The sequence below is a fragment of the Xiphophorus maculatus genome, chromosome 20, assembly GCF_002775205.1.
Source record: "Xiphophorus maculatus strain JP 163 A chromosome 20, X_maculatus-5.0-male, whole genome shotgun sequence".
Lineage (NCBI taxonomy): Eukaryota > Metazoa > Chordata > Actinopteri > Cyprinodontiformes > Poeciliidae > Xiphophorus > Xiphophorus maculatus.
In genome coordinates this window covers 14,653,372-14,678,565 of record NC_036462.1, presented here as the reverse complement: position 1 = coordinate 14,678,565, position 25,194 = coordinate 14,653,372, and the positions used below count along the sequence as shown (strand labels likewise).

Here is a 25,194-nt window from a genome sequence, read left to right as displayed (position 1 = left end):
TCAGTTTTTCTACGTTAGCATCTAATTAGTTTGGTTAATCAGCCTTAAAATGGGGCTTTTGAATCAATAAGTCAAGGCCAGAGTTCAGACCCGATCTCCTCGAACACCAGCGTTACAGCTGGATGAGAACGCCACCCAAAATAAAACACTCTCGCTCCTCTGTGTTCAGTTTATGAGCATGTTTGTCTTTTCTCTCTGGAAGATTTTTCTGCTCTCTTTCTGCTCTGCAGCTGCAGACACTCCACAGCAAGAAGAGGAACTGACGCTCACAGCATCCTGTTGACCCCTCGCATATCATAACCGCCTAACTTGCACCTCCTTTATGTTTGTCCTTATCACAGTCATGTAATCACAACCAATCCAGTCCTATCACCTCCCATCTTCCTCTCTCCCTCCCTCCCTGCCTATATGCTGCCTCACTTCTTCCCTGAGCAGCAGCAGCAGCAGCAGCACGCTGAACTGGATAACGTCTCCTTCAGCCGGCAGCACAGTCTCATTTCTCCACACACCAGCTCTGAGTGAATCCTCAGCAGGGGTGGTTGAGATATTAGCGCGCTGTGGGGGGAAACGGCTCAGGAACCTCTTCCAACCGACCTACAAAGGTAAGATCGTCGGTCCAAAATACCTGTCGGCTCCCAAAGTGAGAGAGGTTAAAGTTGCTGCCTTTAGGGATCACACTCATGTCAGGATCGCAGCAGTCCAAAAAGAAATGATTAAAAAAAACTTTCATTGCATTTCTATTTTAAGCTGTTCTCACATCTTTTCTTTTTCGTGTCAAAGTGTAAGATAGAGATGTCGTGTTTACAAGCAGCTTGTGGTCGGTGAATAAGGAGTTTGTAGATTGCTGGAACAGCCTGACCTGAGTTAATCCTGCATTTTGTTTGTTTTATGGGGAAACGGTACCAGCCACTGATCCCTGTGTGAAACGTTAAGCACAGATTAATCTAACTAACAGGGAAATGATCTCATTTCTGACCCTGTTAATCTCAAACCTGTTAGATTTGCACCCCAACACCTTGTTGCTTGGACATGTCGTCCATTTCTGCTCTTTTTACACAGAATTACTTGACAACATCTGAACGTTTTAACTCCTGAAAATGCACATTCATACTTAATATGTTTTGTTTTTGAAAACACTTCCTGCATGTGAAAAATGTTGTTCTGAAGGATGGCATGAGTGCAATGAAATGTGGTTTGTTTAACATTTTTTTATTTAATGTTTCACCCTTATTACATTTAAAAGTTAAGAAGCATCTTTTTCAATCAACTGAGCATCTGAAGTACTCTTTACTCTGTGGTATCAGTTGCAGTTTTTGCGTTTTAACATTTTGTTCCACCCTCTCCTCTCTCTCCTGAGTAGGATACTCCCAACAAGTCTTTTATCTAGTGAAACAAAGATGGACAGAATGAAAATGTCAGCTCTTTTGTGACTAATACTATCTTCCGCTCCAAAATCCCCGACAGACTCAGAAACACGAAAACATTGATGATTTGACAATCCTGACGGCGTTTGGTGGATTATCCTCACCGTCAGCCCCTACAACTCAGCTTAAATGGGCTTAGACATCTGAACTGAGCGCCAACATTGTGTGTCGTCGTGATAATTTTACACAGTCAGGAAATTTTGGCGCTGAAAAACATAACAAGTAGCAAATCAGACTCATAATCAGAAAGTGAAGAGTCCAAAGTTAATGAATAATTTTCTGATTTAATTAATTCGGCTCAAACATTAAATCCTAACGATATTTTATACTGTGAATTCAGTTGTCTGACAACTAACACTTAAAGCATTTTAAACTTATTCTTAGGATTTTGCAATGAAAAATGTTTGGATTGTTTTCACAGTTTTGGGCACATTGTGTTTTACTATATTCGCACCCCATCGACTTTTCAGCATTTCGTTACTTTACAGCAGTAAACGTCTAAACTAGGTGGTTCACAATTGAGAAGTTATTGATAAAGTACTCACTGATTTGAAATTTAAAAAACAAAGTCCTATGTTTTTGTGGGGTTTTTTTTGTAGATCTATCCTGTGTTTTGTTTAATTTCATCTTCATTTTTTTTATGTCTCTACCAGCTTTCTGTATGTTGAGCCTGAAGGTTTTGATTAATATTCCTCACCGCTTACAGTAGCTCAGTCAGGAGTCAGTTTTTGCCATTGATCTCAATTGAATCCAAGTCTAGACTTTGACTGGGCCATTCTAAGACTTTAGGGTTGTAAGGTAAACTTCCGGCCCTTTTCAGGTTTTCCTCTAGCATTTACCTCCATCTATCTCCCCACAACTTCCAAATAATTTCACTGTCCCTGCTCAAGAAAAACCTCCACACAGCATGACACAGCCACCACCATGTTTCACAGTGGGGTTTGTGTATTCAGTTTGTTAGTTGTGCCATTCTGTTTCTGATTAAGTGACTGAAAGTCAGTTGTGATTTCATATTTTTCTTCATAAAATGTTTAGGAAACCAAATCTAAATTTCTATCCATTTTACCATACTATAGTAGATTATGTTAAACTTTCAAATAAAGTCTAGCACAGTTTGTGTAGTTATAATTCACAAAAGTACAAGTTTGTGTACTTTTGCTGTAATTTTCAGAAAAGTTTGAGTATGGATTCATATGTGTATCTGTCTGACTTTCCTAAGCTTCAGGGTCACTCTGTAAGCAGCTTAAATATAAAATCAAACACAAAAAGTTGTCATTCTATTCTTTTTTTTAAGGCTTCTTACTGTTTGTGTTTTGGATGCTGAATTTACAGGATGAACAGATTAACTTTGTTTAGACCAGTAATGGCACTGAGCTGTTTGGAGTCTTTTTAATGAGTGTTTTGATCTCTCATTGGCAAAGTTTGGAGATGTTTGACCTCTGTTTTAGATGGATTATGGAGTGCCATAACTAGCTTTGACTTTCTGAATATCATATTTAAATTTATTGGCTTATAAAGACAAATCAATCAAGTTTGGATGATGTTTCAGAAGCGTCCTTAGTATGTTTATAAATGTAAATACATCATTGCAACAAACGTTGTTTTCCTGTCTTTAATGTTTTGGGTGCAGCAGGATTGAGGCCCTCATGCAGACTGCTCCAGTCTGCGGATGGCGGCGGATCCTCGACAGACTCGATGCCGCCGTGTAATGCCATTTCTGAGCCCATGAGTATTCATCAGCAGGGACTAATGGGGCGCAGCAGTGTGAACCTCTGATTTACCGCCTGTCCACTGGCAGACCTAATGATAGGGCAACACTGATGGTTATGGAGGAAACAGGTGCTGCTGAGTGAATAGATAAAGAGAAACACTCAGCGACTGCAGCGACTGGTGATTGTTGTTTTGTCCTTTGCACAAGCGCTCATTTGCAATATTGTGCTCACACATATGTAATTATTATGCACAGAAATTAGCTTGCTTGAAGCAGAATTATGGTTTTATCTGTTTATGCTTCTGTTTGAGGGCCAAAATGGGGCCAAATACTTTAGAAATGGTCAGAGAAAGTAAGCTCACATTTTCTTTGTGCCAAGGTGTTTCCAGCATGAATGCCACATTCAGAAGACAATCAGTCGGCTCTCTCAGAAAGAGAAGCACATGCTGAGCGACAAAACCAGAAGTTTCTAAATCAGCTGCTGCCCTTGTAGTAATGGACCTTACCCGAGGAGCCGCTTTTCATTGGCTGATGCCCATTCTACGTGGTCACGTGCGTGGCCGTCTCACAAACACACTTAGCTTCCCGTTAGCTAAGTACAGCATAATGGCAGAACTGATACAACTTCTACACCATGAAGCCTGTCTGCTACACAGTCTTACATTAGCTAAACAGATCAATATGCAATGTATCTGTATCTGACATACACTGAACATTTTATTTTAGCAGAAAAAGCTTTGGACTAAACTGTTACTCGTGTTAGCCACGTTAGCACCAAGTACAGCTAATCAATCAACCATCTGTGTTCAGGGAAGCGCTGATTAATAATCGAGAAATAAATATCAAGCCTGGAAACTTGATATCGTAACGGACTGAATGTTATGTTTTTAACGTAATCTTTGCTCGTCTTGCGGGGCGCAGGCGGTTGCCACGGTAACAGGTGTGCTTAAACTACAAAGAGAGAGAGAGAGTAAAAAGGTAGGAGTGGTTTTGAGTTGATCACCTGTTCGGGTTATTTTACCTTTGTTTACCTTTGCTGTGGCGTGTTACAGCCGCTGTAGTTTCTAAACGTTGGACTAATTACCTCGTTCGTTTGTGAGTTTACGTCATTCACAACAAACATCAAATACAACAAATATATTTAATAAAATTTTAACAAACAAATGGCTTCTACCGAGGTAATTATGTGAAATTAAATTAATTATATCCCAACTTCAGAAGATTTGCCTTTACCTTTACAGAGCTCTTTGGTTCCTCCTATCAGTCTGTAGCTTCTCATATTGAGGTCATCAAACCAAATTTCAGATCTACCATAACTGACTGACACCTGCTGGCCTCAGGTTTGCAACCAGCTTGTGACTGAGAAACCAGTAACCTCCTCCCAGATGATGACATGAACTTGTTAGTTCCTCTGTCCATTGTAGTAGCTGATATATTGTGAAAATCCGGTAGAAATGATGCACTGATAGAGTCATGTTTACATAGAAACAGAGGCTTTGTTTGTGAGACTTGCGGCCACGTGCGTCGGTTGTGGGCGGAGCTTGGTAAGGCCCATTACTAAGAACACTAAAGACTAAACATTTCAAAATGTTGACCCAGGAGCTCTGAAGTCATCCCACATTCCAACTTCAGCCTCATTATTGAGAAGTTGATGGATATGAGCCAAACACAGACCAGGGGTTTGAGAGGAAATGCAAATAAATGCTAGAAAAACCTTTCTGGATGCAAATGACAGGATGTTTTTATAATCTTAGTGCTCATTTCACTTCTTGATGCAGCGTCCATATTGTGACCTTTTATATTATGGTTGCTTTGAGCCAAATGCCTCAGAGGTTTGGTCATTTGGATCCCCATTAGCCAGTTCTATAAAAATGGCTACTCCTCCTTGGGTCCACACCATAAAAAATGCATTTATTACAAAAACAATTACACACACTTAATATAATAAGTGTGTGTACGTGTGGAGGTTCAGTTTCATAATCATATCTATTCGCTTTTGAGTTGTGTCACATCCATGTGTTTTGCTAAACAGGATTTTAATGCAACTTATGTCACTTTTTCTTTTAAATAGTTATATTACATACATTTTCAGCTACTCCTACTAAGTAGGATTTTGATACAGACACTCGATGGGCATGTTTTGATTCTCTCTGATGCTTTTACAAAGTTTGACAGAAATGAGGAGAGCTGAAACTTTTACAGCCTCCACTCATTGTGCATTCAGCAGGCTCAAAACCAGCGATGAGTGAGGCAGAAATAATCTGGATCTCTCTAGAAAGGAGCATCAGTCTGTGTTTGTGCAACAGGATGAACTCTTGAAGTTGTTGTAGGTGTTCAGTTGTGTGCAGCTGAAGCTCACTCGCTCCAGGTCAGCTGGCACGGTTTACCGATGGATCACTGCCTACACATGCACACACACACACACAGATGCAAACACATGCATAGCGGTAGCTCTGTGCGTGGATCATCCCACACTTTCACGGTGTCTCTCCCGCCAGAGCCGGCAGTTTGGAGGAATATGGGCAAATCGGAAAGCCAAATGGATATCATGGAGAAATCAAGTAAAGCTGCGAAGCGCCGCTGGACTGTTGCAGAAATAAGTCTGTCGGTTCTGCTGCTGCTGGTGAGCTGTGCTTTGGCAGGGCTGGTCGTCCTCTACACATCAGCTATGAAAGGTAAAAGCTCTGTCACAATCACACTGGAAATGTCCAGATGAAGAAGTAATAATCAACTAGTTTACATCTTGTTTTCATGAAATCACAAACCGGATTGAAACTAGTTTCTAAACCAAAAAACAATAATAGTTGTCCTGGCATCAGTAGATGTTTGATGTAGAAATATTGTCTTTAACTGTTGAAAATCTGAACAATTCAATGCTGAGAATAAAGTTGCTTTTATCCCTCCTCAGAACAATCAAACAGGCCGAATGTTTCCAGGAGTTCAACAGGTGAAGGTGAGTCTAATGTTGGAAATTAAACCTTGAACAGACATGTTCTCATATTGCCTGAAAGCAGGCACATACAACGCTGGACACTAGGTGGTGCTAAAGCACCTGCACTTTTTCCCTCTGAAGAAAAAAAATGCCCTTTTGAAATAAAAAAACCCAACATTTTTACAGTGTATTTTGTGTGGCACAAGTTAACATTTCCGGATTTAAAAATCTATGTTACCAGTGCCCCACATTTTTGTAATTTTGCCTGATCAATCAATTAATCTGTAGTAATTTTGCCAATTTATTAATAAGTATTTTATAAAATGCACTTAAAATGCCTTCTGGTTTTGAGTTGATTTTTTTTTTCATGTTCCTGAACCCCTTTGTAGTTGTTTTTTAAATAGGTGTAGAGACAGCTCTGGAAAAAAATAAGAGAACACTTAAAATGATAAATTTCTCAGATTTTATTTTTTATAGGTAAATGTTTGAGTAAAACGAACATTGTTCTTTTATTCTATGAACTACTGACAACATGTCTCTGAAATTTCAAGAAAAAAATTTTGTATTTTTTTGCGGAAAATGAGAAATGGTCAAAATAACGATTAGTCAAATTGTTCTCATCTGTTTTATTTGGACAATCTGTTTTTTAAAATGACAGATGTTCTTGTGCATGTGTGCAAATTGGCAGTGAGATCAAGACAAGGTGCCTTTTTGCGCTTGAGCACCTGTCCCTAAAAATGTCTGTGCACGCCACTGCCTGGGAGAGCTTTCTTGGCTGCAGAGCTAGCCTTCCAAGCATCAGCAGTTACACAACAGCATCTTCTCTGTCTCAGCTGGGCTGTAACAAAGAGTCCGCTCCACTCTTTCATAATTGCTGACACTGTTTGTTTCCCAGGCCAGATGTTTTGCTCCAACCTCAACAATGTGTGCACGACTCCAGACTGTGTCACTGCAGGTGAGATGAGCGCCCTCTTCACCCTGACCGCTATTTTATTTTGAAAATAAAGTAATCTCTTATCCCCTGTGAAAACCACATGCAAAGACACGTGTGAATCCTTACTTCTGTCTCTTTTTATCACTCTTGCTTCTCTCTCTGTGCAGCTGCTCGGCTCTTGCAGAACATCGATAACTCTGTGAAGCCTTGTGATAATTTCTACCAGTACGCCTGTGGGGGCTGGCTGGAACGGCATGTCATACCGGAGACGAGTTCCCGCCACAGCGTCTTTGACATTCTGAGGGACAAGCTGGAGATTGTCCTCAAAGGTCTGCGGGGCTTAACCTTTGGTGCAGAGTGGGCCGCAGCATTTGGAAAACTTTGATAACGCAGGAAGTGTTTGTTTTGTTGTTGCAGGTGTTCTTGAGACAGAGAGTGAGCAGGACAGAGACGCCATCAAGAAGGCTAAAATCCTTTACAGCTCCTGCATGAATGACAGTAAGATTTTCTTTAAAAGGACTTAAGAGGAAACTTTGGTGCTATTTAGATCAGCAATATTCTGCAGGTTAAATTCAGCTTTGATTGGAGAATTATAATTCAAAATGTTCTTATTCGATGAAACTAGTTACATTTACTTTACTTTTTATATAAAAAAAGACTTTTAGAAATTTGCTGTACTTTTTACTTTTACTTGAGTAATTTTATTATGACGTATTTCTATTCTTACTTGAGTAAAATTTCTGCATTTTCTACCCACTGAATGAAGAACAAACATGTTTTAACAAGACAAATCACCAGACACAGACACACCTGCAGTTTTTAAGTTTCATAAGTTTTTTTATTGAAAGAAACTGATTTGAAAATATGACCTTTTGCCTGATTTTGCTATTTTTTTGTTATTTATATAAATTGTTGTAATTTTCTTTCTTAAAATTCTTCTTTTTGGTCCATCTAGTGATGTAATTTTTAAATATCAAATGATTAATAATTTTTCATCAGTTACTTGAGTATACTTTTTTACTCTCACATACTTTAACTTTTACTTGAGTAAAAATAAGTTGAAGAAGTGCTACTCTTACTTGAGTATAATTTTGGTTGTAAAGCTTTTGCTCGTTTACATATTTCTTCTGCTTTTGCTTTTTCGTCACATTTAAGTGTTTCAGGTCATCAAACACATTTTATTATCAAGTAAAGATAACCTGAGTGAACACAAAATGGGGGTTTAAAAGAAAATCAACCAATCCAACCTAACTGGGCCACATGTGAAAATGTAATTGTTCCTTAAAATTGACAACTGGTTCCTCCATCCTGTGGCAACAAGCGTTTGAAATGACTGGGAATGAGACTTTACATCACTATGACCAACTTTTCTTTGCAGAATTGTTTTAACTGCAAAGACTCACTCAGTACCGATGGATTTTGGAGCATTAGTAACCTGTTTAAGGTTCCTCCAGAGAAAATAATGGGATGCAAGACCACACTTTGACATGGCGTTATGCCGTTATATTTATGCCAGCAACATGAGCTCAAAAGACTGTTTTTGCACATACAACAATTTGTGATGTATGCTGTCCTTCTCTAACCTACGTCTGTGTTACGTAAGAGAACCACACTAACAGCCAACAGCCAATCACAGATCGTTTTACATTTTTAATCAGAGTATTCCTTTCAAATACAGCATTTCTAAATTTCTGGAGCTACTTTGAGACAAATATTCCATGAGTTTAGAGACAAACTGATGGCCAGACGTTCTCATTCAAGATTTTCTGTTTGAGAGCAGATTTCACTGACGTATCAGTGACTCTGTTTCTCATTTGTTTCTGTTAAAAATTGTGGCATAATGTGTTGATGGGTTTTTTAAAAAGTTTTTTCTGCCTACTTCATGTTGTCAGACAGGTTCTAGGTGGCTGGTGAAAATGAACCAAAAGAAAAGAAGTAAACTATTGCAGTTATTATAGCGTAGGCGATATTTCTCACATAAAATGAGGTTGGTTGGGGAACCTTTTTTTTCTTAATAGATTAAATAATTTGAAAATAGCACTATGTATGTAAATACGTAGTGCTGTTTTGTATGTCTGATGTTAAAGTTTGTTTGAAACCATAAAACAGCAAAAAGAGAAGAAATCTGAACAGGTCAGGGGCAGTTTTGCATTGATTTTAGTGGACTTTGCATCGGCAAATGCCTATTTTTTCATAAATCCAATCACATGCAAAAAAACGTCCTGATTGGGACATCTCTACTTAAAGTAAAACAAAAGGTAAACACTGAACTCTGCCTGTCATTAGTGAACGTGTCTGGTGCTGCTGACGGGACCAAGCTGGCGCCTGCACATAATGACATTTCACAGAATGAAATGTTTCTCTTGAGGTTTTTTTTTTCAGCGTTTTCCTGTCAGATCTTGAACATTTGACTGCTGCCCTGTGCAGGCCTCATAGAGCAGCGGGACGCTCAGCCCCTCCTGAAGCTCATCGACAGCATTGGAGACTGGCCTGTGGCATCAGAGGACTGGAACACCACAACAGGTAGAAATGTCTCTCCTAAACACTCCGACTGATGTCTCCTACACCAGCTGGCATCTGTGCAGCACATCCACACATCATTCCTCCTCAAATACACGCATTCAGTCAGAGCTCAGCTTGCTATATTTGCGCCCAGCGGACTGCTGAGTACATGCTTTGTTGGTGGGATCAAGAGGCCCGCCGAGGATAGTTTTTTTTCCGACGAGCAGTCAGGTGTGGGTTTCTGGAGGGTGGTGCGTCGGCAGAGAAGCAAGTCCTCAATCAGGACTCTGAAGCAGGCTTTAAATAGGCTGTGCTGCTCATCCTCGTGCTCCAGGCTCTTGCCACTTTAATTAAATGTAATCATGGATGGTGGCTCAAACAGAATTAGGCATGCATAGCTGCATCTGCGCACAAGGATTTACTCAGAAAGCCTCGTCAATTTACAGCGGAGACAGCTAGGTTTCTGCCCCCTTAATATAATCATTTCCTCACAGCTGCCCACGTGGTTCAAAACTTTTTATTCTGGTTTTTACTTCAGGGGAAGCCTGGAGCCTGGAGGACACGCTGGCGATGCTTACGGCTCGTTTCCACAAGAAGGTGGTGCTGGACCTGTATGTGTGGACGGACGACCGGGACTCTCAGCGCCACATCATTTATGTAAGACAACAGCTTGCGACAGCATTAACAACTAACAGCAAGTATTAAGGCTGGGTTTTTTTCCTCTTGGAATTGTAAATGTAAACCAAAAGGAACAACAAAGCACGTTATAAGAAGATTTTGTTTTGTTGAACCATCTACTCCTAGGATTTAAGTAAAATATGCACAAAATGATGTAACAAAATCCACAAATTCTTTCTTTTCTCTAAATTTGTTCTATATTATAGATATTTGTTTACAAAAAAAATCTTAAACAATAGGTTGGACAAGTGAAAAAACTTAATTTTCAAAAACAGAACTGTGTCACAATTTAAAAAGTGAATATTTATAGAGAGAGGTGTCAAAAGGCAGAAGAGTAACACAAACTACACAATCACACGTGTTACAGTATTTGCAGTAAAACAGCAGCATGAGATAAATCCAGACAAAATGAAGAAAGAAGAAAAGATGGAGGGTTTAAATACATTTGAATGAAATAGTAAACAACTCAAACTGTGGCTTCTTTCTAGAAAACAACAGCTGGCTCACAGAAACGTTAAAGTCGAAGGGTATGGAGTTATTGAATTTAATCATTGTTATTTGATAAAGCAAATTAACACTTTTATTCATTCTGGATAATTGTTTGGCTTCTGGTGGATGCAAGGAATGTTTCCAAAACCAAAAACATGTGTTTGGTACTATTTTAATGCATTGAATTTGCTCTTCATATGGAAGGTTTATACATTAAAAATGTAAAACTTTCATCTCCTTTCCTTTAGCAGCAGCTTTAAAATTTTAACTGTGAAAACTGAAAAAAATATTCTCATAGCTTCTAGTCCTATTCGTTAATAGATATTATTTGTTCTTGTGTTTTTCTTTAGATCGATCAGCCAGGACTTGGAATGCCTTCTAGAGACTACTATTTTAATGACGGGAACTACAAAAAGGTGACATTTTGCTGAAATCTTCCAACAACACTTAAAATAAACAAAAGTTTGGGTTTTTGTGAAGAACATGCAGTTCATACTGAAGCGCAAATACAAACCAATAACTTCTAGGTTTGTGTCACAGGTTCGAGAGGCCTACCTACATTTCATGGTGTCTATTGCGAAAATAACCCGAGACGACAAAAACTTGACTCAGGATGACGAAAGAGTCTTGGAGGAAATGATGCAGGTCCTGAAGCTGGAGACGGACATCGCTAATGTGAGTGAAGATGTCGACTCACGAAAGTAACATGGCGAAGAAGAAAACTAACATCGAGTCTCTGAAAAAAGAAACTTCCAACTATTATTTTGTTTGGAAACAGAGTTTTTCAGGCTGTGGTACATGTGACACTACCTCAGTATGCTTTAGTGAAAGTTTTGCAGATACAACCATAAACAATGGTAGTCTGATGTAAGGTTAAGCCAGAAAGTTAAGCAGTCCAACCACATTATGAGACTCCAAATGGAAAAACCCAAAGCAGAGGACAATATTTCAAAAATCTCTATGGAAGCTGAAGTATGTATTGTACTGTAAAACAAAAGAAATGTTTGTAAAGCTACATTAATTTTCTGTTCAGTTGAAAATTGAAGTAGTGTAGGAGCTGATCCAGTGCTGTTAATTATGCTTTTCTCACTTCAGGTCCACCATGTTTAAAATTGCAATCTTTAACTAGTTCGATGTGATTCTTTTTTGAAATAAGAAACTCCAACAAACTAAAGTAAGGTGAAAATGAATCAAAATGTAAACACAAAGAGATTTTTTACAGTTTCCCTCCTGTTTCTGGACAGGCAACATCACCAGCAGAGGAACGCCAGGATGTCACAGTTCTGTACAACAAAATGACGCTGGCGGAGCTGCAGAGCACGTATAGCTTTAACGTGAGTCGCCGTTCTCTTTGGTCTGCTGCTTGGTGCGCCTGTCTGATGTCATTCATAAATCTAAGCCAAACATTTTTCATACGCCATAAAAAAAAAAACACCATTTTTTTAAGTTTTAGGTCAATGAGGACTGCTAAAATAGTTTCTATTGGCAGAGTAGTGCTGTAGTAGTTTGGAGTCAGGTGTTTTCATACATTGAAAATACTCTCTTTAAATAATTTAGAAAAATCAAAATGCATTTCAAGGTAATATCTCCAAACACTGCTTTTGCATTATGGGGAAATCATCCATAATATTAGGAAAAGTAATTTGCACCTCCAAGAGACTGGGCCATCCTTCGAACAAAAGTAAGACACCCTGTGAAAATGCTGGTTGAAGCTTTTCTTGCAGCAAAACATGTCCTGTACTGACATGAATTCCAAAAGCAGCATAAAAAGCCGACATAGAGCTTGAAAATGTCCTCAGGGATGAATACCTTAAGATTTAGAGACATGCTCTGTACGCTGGTGAAGGCAAAGTTGAAGTGTTGGGACACAATGACTCTCGTTATGTTTTGTTGAAAAAGGGGGGAAGCTTGCATTCCTGAGAACATGATCCCAACTAGGAAGTATGGCGGCGGCAGCATCATGTTTGGGGGTGTTTTCCAACAGGAAGAACTGGTGTACCTCTCAAGTACTTTGCATTACGCACCAAGCAGTTCAAAAGAATATGTTCTTATTTTCTCTCTACTTCTAAAATTTGTTCTCACTTCATACAGGAAGTTCTTGACTGGAATATTAACTGGATATCTGGTGGTTATCTATGAGGGTAGAAAATGTTTTGCTGTAATATTAACACTAGAGAAATCTAGAATCACTTCTTTGTTGAATAAGAGTAAAAATATTGTAAACATGTGATCATTTTTTCTTTTCAGGGTTTTAACTGGACACGGTTCATAAAAGGCGTCCTGTCGACTGTTTCCATTGATATCCAGTTGGATGAAGAGGTTGTGGTGTACAGCTCTCCCTACCTGGAAAAGATGAACGACGTCCTCTCCAGATACAGCATCCAGTTAGTCCACAGAAAAACCTTGAAGGGGAAATAATCAAGAAACATTGCATCAAATCAACCACAGATAAATCTTTTGTTCCTGTTGCAGGACTATGCAGAACTACCTCACATGGCAGCTCATCACAGACAGAGTTAATAGCTTGAGCCGCCGCTTCAAAGACGCCAGGGCCCGCTACAGAAAGGTCCAAACAGCCGACCGTCAACTCCGCCAGATAACGCGAGCCTGCTCCAACGTCAGCTAACTGTGTGCATGTTTGGTCAGGCTTTATACGGGACCACTGTGGAGGATGCTTCCTGGAGAGAATGCGTCCGTTATGTCCAGAGCAGCATGGAGAACGCGGTCGGAGCGCTGTACGTGCGTGAAACGTTTGCAGGAGAAAGTAAGCGAATGGTGAGTCTGTCAGGCTTCCGTCTGCAGCTGCATTAGTTGGTGTCAATGCTAAAGCCCCGAAATAAACCCAAAAGGTAAAAAAAATAAGCCTGCAATCATTCAGTCGGCTTGATTTTAAATAATTTACAATGCAGTGATTGTAGGAGTGCGACATATTCAATCTGAGTTAAGTACATTTCAATAATATTCTTGGAGAAATCACCAATAAACGTTGCCATCTGTGGAACAAAATGTAACAAAGACATAGGAAGCAAAACCATAGAAGGATGTTGTCTAATCTTTGATAAGCAGGAGCTTTTTAAGTTTCTGTTAAACAACCATGCACACACAAAACCATATCTAAAGGCAGCTGGAGCCCAGAGAATTAACATGCATATCTAAACTGATAGCAGCATAACTACAGAGGTAAAATGGCTCAGGATAACCAAACTCCTGAGACATGAGAGAGGCTGAGTGTCTTACTTCAACTTGCTGCAATCCATTTACTTTTCAGGAACATGTTAATAAGTTTCAAATGAGTTATTTCATTGCAGAAGAGTTAATTATGTCAAATAATTACTAAAAACTTTGTGAGGTATTTGACTTGTTTTTAGGGTTCCTTAAAGCTCAATGTTTTGACTCCACACTTTTTGGAAGAAAACACAAACCATGCACAAATTTTCCCTTTGTATCATTTTATAAAAAGTTTAAATTAAAAGTAAAAATGTACTAAAGACAATTCACCACAGCCAGATTCACACATTTAAGATAAGATAAGATAAAGATAAATCTTTATTGTCATTGTCACAAGGACAACACAACTGTATCAACACAACTGTAATAAGAATGTGTGTGAGAAAGGACCCTTGGAGCTGCATTCATAATCTGACCACTGAGTCCTCAGCATTACAAACAGCCTTTTTAATTGTCTCATTATCTGTGTCCTAAATCATGAAGGAAGGCACCAAAGTGAAATTGGGTTTCTTCTTTTTAGTATTTATTGATGCTATGATCATAACTTTGGGTGCAGTCTGTTTTTTATGTGCAAATGATGAATTGAGGCCATTTTTATGTCCACTCCTTGTGAACGATGAGCCCAGATCCACAAAATAAATGCATGGGCATAGATGCTGAAATGTGAAAAGGGCAGGTCTTCAATCCTTTTAATGGACTGGGTGTATAATATGTTTACTTTGGACTTTGAGATTCAGTAAATGTACAAAATAGAGGATTTAAAATGCTTACACTTCATCTACATCCCCTGCATTTCCAGTTTATTTAAAAGTGTTAAATTAAATTCTGTTTAATTCATCCAACTGACTTGATTTGTTTCCCGTCTTCTGGTTTTATGAAAATGAATTTAAATGATATATTTGTGACTAATAGTTTGTGTTTAGTGAAGAAGGGTTGTATGGAGTATCTAACCTGCAGCAGTCAGTGTTCAACATTTATAGGCAGATTTTCCTCCAAAACAAATCAAATTTCACACAAATTAAATTTTTTGTTTAATTTTTTATATTTTGTGAACTGAACAGAATCTGTTTAAATTCTCTGCCTGCCTGCTACCAAAATGTGAGAATGTTTGGAAGATGAATGTGCCTCTCTCTCTGCTTAATCTGGCTCTTGAGTTTTTATTGCTTTTACATTGGTGAATGCTTTTATCATGTTGAGATTTACATGTACAGTGCATTATAAATGATGTCCAATTAAATAAAGTTTAATTGGACATCTCTTTGCTTTTTCTGGAAAGTCTCACTGTCTTTATCACTTGTTTTAGTAATAAAATAAGAAGTTGAAACAAATAAAGATCAAAATATTCTATGAGAAGTTTTGAGTTTTGCTCTGCTTGCACTTGATAATTCTCCCTGATTATTCAGCCCATCTGCTCTGTATTAAATATAGTATACTGAACTCTCACAAATTAAATCCCACTAATAAACCAATAAATAAATAAATTAAAACATAATAGAGTTTTAAATATGTCAAAATCAAGTGTTTGCTGGATAAGTGTGGCGTTAAAATTGTATTCATCAAACCAAGGCATGAACCATTTATACTAAGCTGATTATGGAAACACTAATCTATGCGTTTAAATGAATTTAGTATTCCTATGTGCAACAAGGAATGCAATCTGTTTTATATTTTTATTTCTTGTTTTCACAGGTCAGTGACCTCATCAGTAAGATCCAGACGGCTTATGTAGAAACCCTGGAGGAGCTGAGCTGGATGGACGCACCATCCAAAGAAAAAGCAAGAGAAAAGGTACAAAATGAGGAGAGAGATGGGGTGAATTTTTAAAAATTGCTTCAGAAAATCACACTAGCTGCTTTGAATCTGTGCAGGCAATGGCTATAAAGGAGCATATTGGCTATCCAGACCATATTCTGCAGGAAAGCAACCAGAAGTTAGATGAGGAGTACGCTCATGTAAGTAGAACCTGAGGTTGATTTCCAGTCTATTCTGTTTGAAATATTTACTTATCCCTGATTTCTTTTTTTAGCTAAACTACAGTGAGGAACACTACTTTGAGAACATCTTGGAGAACCTTAAATCTGAAGCACAGAAGAGTCTGAAGAAGCTCAGAGAGCCAGTGGATCCTGATCTGTAAGTGGCAGATTCCTCAAAAACCCAAAAATGTGGGGGCTGATGGTCACTGCGATGCTTTAGTGCTTTTAGCTGGAGAACATCTTAAGCATACAGATAATGCAAACCTTGGCCTCTCTGTTGCATGTATAATAAAAAAGGATGCACTTAGTTGAAAGAATATGCTGCTGATGCTTTTATAGTCGGTGTCACTGAGCTGAGCATTAAAAGGAGTCGTTTTGGTCAGCTTCCTTTAATGGTTTCACAGAATAATATCTTTATTGTCAAGAGAAAATGTACAAAATGCATTTTTAAAAATAATCCTCTTCACATCTCTCCTCAGGTGGATCATCGGTGCTGCTGTGGTGAATGCATTTTACTCACCAAACAGAAACCAGATAGGTGAGAGGTTCACTGCGATAACAGGGGCTACTTCAGTGGAGATACAAGGCTTCCACTGCGCTTTGAAGCAACATTCATACACCGTGAACTTTTCCACATTTTGCAGCATTTCACCTGCAAAGTTTGAAGTATTTTGGGGAAATTTTATGTGACAAACCAACACAAAGTGATGCAGGACTGTGAAGAGGGAAGAAAAACATGGATGGTTTCAGTTTCACAAGCGTGCATTTGCATTCAAACCCTCTGTTACCCCTAAATAAAACCCAGAGCACCAAACTACCCTCATCCATTATGGACACTGTTCTAGGAACACCTCCAAAGTTTGTTGATGAACATTGGCAAGTAAAAAGCAACAGAGCAAGAAACACAGTGACAGGACAACATTTGTTGGGCATTTTAAAGCACTGTTAAGTTACAAAACAATATTATCAAAAGGTTTGAGCTTCTCACAGAGCTCTGTACACTGAACATCACCATAAGCACATCATCTGTTTGGAACGTCAGTGGCAGCATTACGCTGTGAGGATGCTATTCCTCAGCTGAGACATGGAAACATGAGAAGCTGGGTGGAGGTGTGCCTTCCAGCTTTACAACTTATCAAACCCTCAGAGTTACACCAAAACTGCTTCAATCAAAGCACATTCATGAGCTAGAAGGGTCTAGTCAAAGTCCAGATATTCAGCTCTGGAGAAAATAAAGAGCTCACTGCACTGAACCTCATTGGAAACCTCCTGGTTATTCCACCAAGTATTGATTTCTGAACTCTTCCTGAGTTAAAACATTATTATTGTTGTTTCTAAATTAATATAAACTTGTTTTCTTTGCATTATTTAAGGTCTGAAAGCATCTTTTCCATTCAAATCAAATCAAATTTTATTTGTATAGCACATTTCAGCTGCAAGGCATTTCAAAGTGCTTTACATCATATCAAACACAGAAACACAAAGCAACATAGAATCAACAATCAAAACATGACATTAAGTCAGGTTCCATCAATAAATTTGTAATTGATTATGTTTCAAATACATTAATTGACCATTTCTCATTTTCTGCAAATAAATACTAAATTTTTGCTTAGAATGTCAGAGACATGTTGTCATAGAATAAAAGTACAATGTTAATTTTACTCAAACATAAACCTATAAAAAGTAAAATCAGAGAAACTGATCATTTTAAGTGGTCTCTTAATTTCTTCCAGAGCTGTATATCCAATGGAGAATCTTTGACAAAACCTTAAAATGGATTCTCTCAATCCAATTTTATCATGCAGTATTTTGAAAAGAAGAACGACCCATCCTAAAAACACCTACAGCTTTATTTCCACGTAGTTCTGAAAAGGTTGCACCATAAAAATACTTGAAGATTGTCTTTGCAACAAAACCAAACGTGGAAAAGCTTAAGAGGTTTCCAAACCCCTCAGTCAGTTTTCACTGAGCATTCATCCTTTGCTTTTTTCTGTGTGTCCAGTGTTTCCAGCAGGAATCCTGCAGCCGCCTTTCTTTAGTAAACATCAGCATCAAGCTCTTAACTTTGGGGGAATAGGAATGGTTATCGGACATGAGATCACTCATGGATTTGATGACAACGGTGAGATTAGTACTAATGATTTACCTCTGATAAAATGATAATTAAAAATGTTGCTCCAAATTTATTTAAATGCTGCCTCTCATGTTTACATGCATCACGTTTGCTTACCTATGACTGACGTCTTCTTTTCAGGGCGTAATTTTGACAAAGATGGCAATATGCTGAACTGGTGGAGCAATTACTCTGCTGACCACTTTAAGGAGCAGTCACAGTGCATGGTGCAACAATATGGCAACTTCATCTGGAACCTGGCAGGTGGACAAAATGTAAGCCTCCTGTTTTTGGCAGAGTGTTTCTGTTTTGACAGTAATATCACGCATTATGTAACCACCAGAGGGTGTTTATGTTTGTCTGGCTGATTGCAGGTTAGTGGAATCAGTACTTTGGGGGAGAACATTGCAGACAACGGAGGGGTTCGTCAAGCCTATAAGGTAGATGTCAGCCACCTAAAAAAGCACATGTGTCTGCTTGAACATCAACAAGTAGCCCCACATATCTCATAATTAGCCGCCTGCTGACCTGCAATGGGTTTTCTAAGTGAAGGTGTGTGTTTACAGGCTTATCTAAAGTGGGTGGAAACAGAAGGCGAAGAACCTCGACTGCCTGGTCTAGACATGGATCATAAACAACTTTTTTTTCTAAACTTCGCTCAAGTAAGTGCAGAGGAAACATGAGATAAAACAAGGAATATGACAGAAATTAGGGCTGGACAATAAATCAATAATATATATTGCGACAGACAAGTCATTGGTATCAATATATTACATTCACTAAACCCTGATCCAGAACCGCACAGCATTCTGGGAGATTTAGACAAAGGAAAGTCTTTAGCTTCTCAACCTCTAACAGCAAGGTTGAGCAAGGTTGGTGGAATCAACTAACTCACTCTTTGGTTACCTAGCAACTCGCTCACTCTTTGGTTACGTAGCAACAAAATGTTGAGTAACTGCCGCAGCAGCAGTTTAAGGTTCCACTATCGTGCCTCATAACTGCTTAAAAATAATAAAACAACAACCTGGAGGTCATGCCACCAGCTTGATAGTATTTCAGATATTTTAAAACAAAAAACAAATCAATAATCATCAATATGGGCTGATATGAAATGTTTCCATGGTGAAAGGTTTTTCAGCCATATTGTCCAGCCCTAGCAGAAACGGATCTGTCTGGGATAATAGGACACACAAGTCTAGTTTGAGTAAAGTTTGAAAATTATTTCAATCAAAATGATAAAATATAGGTAATTAATTCAAAACATATTCAAAATTATTTAAGAAATAGGAACTGTACATGTCTGCATAATAAACTGTGCTAATACAGCTTTATTTTTCCAGGTGTGGTGCGGTGCCTATCGGCCTGAGTACGCCAGCCAGTCCATTAAGACGGACTCACACAGTCCGCTAGAATACAGGTAACATAAACACTGGGTATTTATTTATACAGCTTGTACTTTTTTATGCGTTGCCATGTTACAAAAACACACTTTAATTAATTGTATTTTACTTTCAAACTTCAAAATAATCAACATACAGTGCAACTAGCTCGTTCTGTGAAGTAATCAGAGGTTTGTTAGAGAAACTGAGCGATCAAACAGAATCAGGGCGAAGAGTTCAGAGAAGTATAAAACAGATTTAGGTTATAATTCTTCTAGCTTTGAATATCTAACAGAAATCTTTTCAGTCCATCATCTAAAGGAGTGATAATTAAAAAGTCAAAAATTAAATTACCACAATGTGGAAAACAGTATGGGGTAGAAGACTGAAACAACACCTACATTTTGGGCTCACCAAAAAGTCACCAAAATTCTTCAAAATGTTATTAGATTAGATTAGGCGAGATTAGAAATAGCTGAGAATGTTGTAATTTGCAACATTACAAATCCAGCAAGTAAAAATTAATACAGATTACAAATGAGAAGAAACAGAAAATGATTATTTAAAGAGATTCATAAGAAGTCACAATTGCTGCAATCTGAAAACACAATCTCCTCAGTAAAACATGGTGATGGCAGCATTAAGCTGTGGGTTAGCAGGGTAAGTTAAACTGGTCAGAGTGGATGGGAAAATTTTAGAGTCTGTAAAAGACTTGAGACTGGGGAGGAGGTGTGCCATCCAGCCAGTGGAAAGGTTTGGATGAAAACATATTAATGTGTTAAAATGGCCTAGTCAAAGTCTAGATTTATATCTAGTTGAAAATTTTCAGAAATGCAAGCATTTCAGTCTTTTGATCTGAATCTGTTGATTCAATAGGATGAAAAAAAATGCACACCACACATTTCAGATTTTTTCATTACAAAACATTTTAAAAGTGTTTTTTTCTTCCACTTTATGCACATAAAATCTAAATTAAATATGTTGATGTTGTGACGTAACAAACTGAGCAGAGGTTGCAAGAGTCTGAATACTTTGGTAAAGCTCAAAGTGCTCAATCATTGGCTAATTTACATCGCAAATTGTTTTATTTACAAGCTAATTTGTATGATGAAAAATCTTTTTTTTGTACCCATCTAACGTTTCTTTTCGTTCTTTGTGTGTTTGTTCCTCTCGTCCTCAGAGTGCTCGGGTCTCTCCAGAACTTCGAGGCCTTCTCAGAAGCCTTCCAGTGCCCGATAGGCAGCCCTATGAACCCTGAGCAGAAATGCCGCGTCTGGTAGAAATCCCAAAACTCTTTACCTTCGGCAACTTAAATCAAAAGAACAAGTTTTGCTTTTTAAGACACAAATGATTCAGAATTTATCTGATGCAGAGCGATGACGCAAACTTAGATTCCGACGTGTAGATGTAAAAAACCTGTATGATATCCTGGACTACACCCTTGTTTCTCCTCTCAAGCAGGAAGAGTTGTCTCTTGCTAGCCGAGGTCACTTGTTCTTTTTCTTGTGCAATACTAATGAAACCAAGTGGGTAGATGAATAAAAAGTCTACATTTAAAAACATAAACCCTTCTGAGAGGGTTAAAGCCTAAAGCTTTTGATGAACAAACCATTAACATGTATATTTTATAAACATCTTTCTGATTTATCTGGAAACATCTCAGCACAAAGTTGGCTTTGTTAGGTCTAATATATTGATTCTTAGGACATTTAGAATAAAAAAAAACCGATAGAACAAATTTATTTTTGAAAGGCTATGAAATAAATGAAGGAAGCTTTGCTAAAGTAAAGCTACAGTGAATTAAACACACTCAGAGGGTTTTGGTCACTGTAACGTGAAAACAAATCATCTAAAGACTTTAAGACTGTTAAATCTTTGCAGCTTGAAGTTTTAAATTAGCATTAATACAGAGCTGCAGCTTCCCATATTTTTTACACTAACTGTTTCTCTGTTTCTGCAGACGATTGTTAGCCCAAATTTATTGCAAAAATCAGCAATAAACCACAGTTCACCTTTTTTGGAAGATGCTTGCAGCCTGCAGCTTTAAAGCTTGTTCAATACCCCTAAAGGTCGTAGATTATAAGTGAGCGGTTCTGCCAGTTTGGACTTTAAATCAAAGTAAGTCCAGATGCTTGAGGGTGGACACCTCCCACTTACAGTGCTTTATTCACTCACACTTGGCTGAACAATTAAAACTTCTGTTCAGCTGCCAGATCATCTAACTTGTATAATATCGGCTACAGAATCCCAGTTGATTTGTTGAGAAGCTTCTCTCCTGAGAGGAAACAGGATTGCAGGAGTTTTAGCCTCGGTGTTCGGCCGCTTACATGAAAGGAAACGGAAACTCCTGACGTTGAAGTCTTTCGCCTTCTGATCTCGCACTGATCAGCTCTGTAAGATGAAAAGAAAAGTGAAGTGTGCCTAAATGAGGGTCCGCCGCCGCCGCCACAGGCAGCATCACTGAGGATTGTTGCCATTAAGGAGACTGGCCAGGACCAGGACTGTTATTTTCTACCCTTATTAATAGGTAATGACAGGAGAATCAAACCCGAACCAACATCATACTTCAGATGCTGGCTGAGCAGAACTTTGAAACGCAGACAACAGACAGCTGGTTAGAATATTTGCTCTTGGTGTTAAATTTAGGATGCCTTGGTAAACTGAACATGACTGTTAGGTCTCGACAGAGGCTGCATTATTGAATGTGAACGCTGATAATTTATAGTCCGTCTCTTTGTCTTCACCTCCTGGCAAATACTGTTGTGACACGCGTGAGCGGGTAGGGAAACACAGATGACAGACGGATGTCCTCATAAAAGCTGATGTGTACAGCTAAATATCAGATGCATCTCAGTAAATCGTTTTATCATCATAAAGGTACTTTATTTTAGTAATTAAGTTCATAAAGTGGAACCTTAATAAATTTTAATTGCACAGAGAACGACATATTTCAGGAGTTTGTGTTAAATTTGATGTTTATTACAATTAACCCATCGTCTGTAGCCACTTAGCAGAGACAGAGGCACGCAGGCACACTCTCTGTCCTGAAGGTAAATTACAGAAACCATTCAGACCACTTAGCATCTAAAATACCCAGAGAGAACTCATCCAGGATAATTTATGCCTGAAAATGTTAATAAAGAAAAGAAATTGCAAACCTTAAAGATTGTTCTTATCCATGTTACTTTGCATCTTTTTTTTAATCCTCAATTTTACTTCCACTAAACTTTCCACTACTATGCGTGGATGTGAAAGCCTTGGATGTGAAGGCGGTCTGTGTCTTCTCCATTATTTTTTAGGCCGCAACATAAAATTATTGTGTTAAATATTTTGTTATTGATCTTATAAAATAGTGTAAGTTTGTCCAAAGTTTGAATTTAATTGCTAAAATTAACTTTTCAGTGATATTCTAATGTGCTGAAATGCACCTGTCAAGTTAATATTTGACATTTGGGAAATATTATCCACTTAAAATATAATTAAATTTTAAATGAATATTAAAAATGGATGGATGTTTACATTCATATAATGTATGATGTATGTATGATGTAAACATTAATATATTATCTAATGCTGGTTGGTGCAACTAGAGAGAAATGTGTTGCTCTTCAAAGAAAGTTGTTTTGTTTTTCCCAAATCTTACCACCATAACTTCAGTGGATTTACTGATGATACTGTGTAAAGGGAAATAACCCAGATGTTTTTTGTTTACCATTTGTTTGTTAAATTTTCAAAATGCCAAAAATACAGCAACTTCCACAGTTATTGTCCACATCATGTAAAAATCCTTCCAATGAATTTAAGTTGTTTTTCTGGTTGCATAACCTTCCACTAAGAAAGAGAAAAAACACTTTAATCTTAATCTAACTACATTTAATTAGCTGGTGAAAAGTTGTATGTTGTGAAATATATAAAAAAAGTTTGTTTAGTTTTGGTCATTTTTTAAAAATCATTATCCTGTTGAAAGTGGAAACCTACTTGCAGAGTGCATGAGACATTATTCAGGATGACCTGATTTGTCAAACAGTTTATGATACCATCTACTCTGTAGGGACTTCAGAAGAAAAATAGGCCCACAGCATCACAGATCCTCCACCATACTTTACTTTGGACATCAGCATCTTAGTAAAGACCCTATTTTTAATTGAAGTACCCATAGTGTTTAGCAAACTCCATATGGTTACGTTTGTGATAGTAGGACAGAAAACATATTTTTGTGGCATGATATCCATACAACTGCTATAATGTTAATTTGTGATGGATCGCTTCAGAGATTTTATTTTTCTCTTATCCTCCTCATTTGGTGTAAAATCAAGATAAACCTGCAACCTAAAACGCCTACAAACCAGCAGCTAAAGAAATATACTTCAATATATTTAAACCCCAGGGAAGCAAATTCCCTTGATACGAGTATAAAAAGTATATTTCCGGTGTATTCTGTGACTTTTTAGGCTATTGTCAATTGTTAATTTCAATTAAAGAAGATATTTTATTGCACTCTCCAGGTTGGAGAACCTTTATTTTTGTGATCCATAAGTAAAGAAAGTCCTTTGTGTCTGGAGTTTATATAGTTTGTAACTGAACACATTAATCTTTAGAAAGGCTAGCTTTTTGTGCTAGGCTAAGCTAAGCTAGCCATCAACTAGCACCAGCTTCAAGCATCCTTCTGATAAACTTCTCTTACAAATATTTCCCAAACTGTCAAGCAGTTTCTTTAAAAGGAGAAGCTTGTTATGGGCGGAGGAATCGGAGCTGGAGGCTAAATTTGAAGTTGTGATGCAGCTTTGGATTGCTGGCAGAGGATCAACGAGTTTGATTCTTGTATATTTTCCCATAAAAACAGTGCAAATGTTCTTAACTGAACGCAGAGTAAAGAAAATGTGATATTGTTGATTGTGAATAATACCTGAGCCAAATCAGGTAAAATAGTTTTAAGTTTTTGTCTCACATTTACTTAAATAGTGAAAATGTTGCTTTGAAATCAAGTACAAATGCATTTATTTTCTATATACTGTATTAATCTGTTTCATCGGTACACCCTTCAAAGATGAATATTTATCTAAAGAAATATTTATCAAGTAAAATTGTTGCTTTGCAAGACTTCAGATGTAAAAGATGTTTCTATGAATGTTCCTGCTGCTATGTAATTATCTAGACGGCTATTTTTGTGACTCAGATCTGTAATTATTGCTATTAAAGTGACTGTCTCCACTGGTGCAATATCACGAGTCTGCTTTATACGTCTGATCTTTATACATTCATTTTATTGAACAAGTACTTACCAGAATTAAAAAAAAAAAAAAAAAGACAAAATAGGTTTCAATTTTTTTTGTGCTTGATTCATTGGTGGCTCTGGATCCACTTCTTCCAAACACTGTAATTAGCAATAATTACCTGCAATTTAAAAACTTCCTTCACATTTGATATGAGAAACATCCTGTGTAATTCAACAATTCATCTTTTTTAGAAGAATGTTTCTGACATTTGCCCATTTGTGTCCAAAGTCGTAGTTTAAACAGTGTTAATAAAAAAATTATTAAAATTATCTTTTTAGGAGAAGAGAACAACCACAATTCAGCTGCATAATCCACAAAATAGTCAAGGCACTCATCAATAACTGAAGAAAATGTGGGATAACAGTGACTTTAAAGAAACTGGATGTTTTCAAACCAGAGCCTGACAACAACAATGAGGAAGCAGCAGGCAGCTAGCAAATACTAATTGTGTTCTACATGAGACAACGTCCTTTACTCTCTATATGTCAGGAATAAGGATTTTATTTTCTATATGTCAGAAAAAATACCTTATCTCAAAAATCTCCAACAACC

At 37.7% G+C, this 25,194-nt stretch overlaps 1 protein-coding gene across 1 annotated transcript; it reads left to right on the top strand.

The window, feature by feature from the left end:
- Positions 1 to 419: 419 nt before the first annotated feature.
- Positions 420 to 24,590, top strand: mmel1 (membrane metalloendopeptidase like 1). The gene is made up of 24 exons (XM_005796945.2): positions 420 to 602; positions 5,634 to 5,810; positions 6,044 to 6,088; positions 6,963 to 7,022; positions 7,169 to 7,330; positions 7,419 to 7,499; positions 9,429 to 9,524; positions 10,042 to 10,160; positions 11,021 to 11,086; positions 11,211 to 11,345; positions 11,915 to 12,004; positions 12,918 to 13,054; positions 13,143 to 13,236; positions 13,317 to 13,445; positions 15,588 to 15,686; positions 15,767 to 15,850; positions 15,925 to 16,028; positions 16,351 to 16,409; positions 17,877 to 17,996; positions 18,129 to 18,262; positions 18,362 to 18,427; positions 18,554 to 18,649; positions 19,328 to 19,404; positions 20,547 to 24,590. Exons 2-24 carry the CDS (start codon positions 5,654 to 5,656, stop codon positions 20,644 to 20,646), a joined length of 2,310 nt encoding a protein of 769 aa, XP_005797002.1. The 5' UTR covers positions 420 to 602; positions 5,634 to 5,653; the 3' UTR covers positions 20,647 to 24,590.
- Positions 24,591 to 25,194: the final 604 nt, after the last annotated feature.

Excerpts from the sequence above, each read along its gene's own strand:
- mmel1 (XM_005796945.2), top strand. The coding sequence starts at position 5,654 with ATGGGCAAATCGGAAAGCCAAATGGATATCATGGAGAAATCAAGTAAA. Across the intron at positions 9,525-10,041 it reads GGACTGGAACACCACAACAG|GGGAAGCCTGGAGCCTGGAG; the intron begins GTAGAAATGTCT and ends TTTTTACTTCAG. Across the intron at positions 18,650-19,327 it reads TTTTTCTAAACTTCGCTCAA|GTGTGGTGCGGTGCCTATCG; the intron begins GTAAGTGCAGAG and ends TTATTTTTCCAG.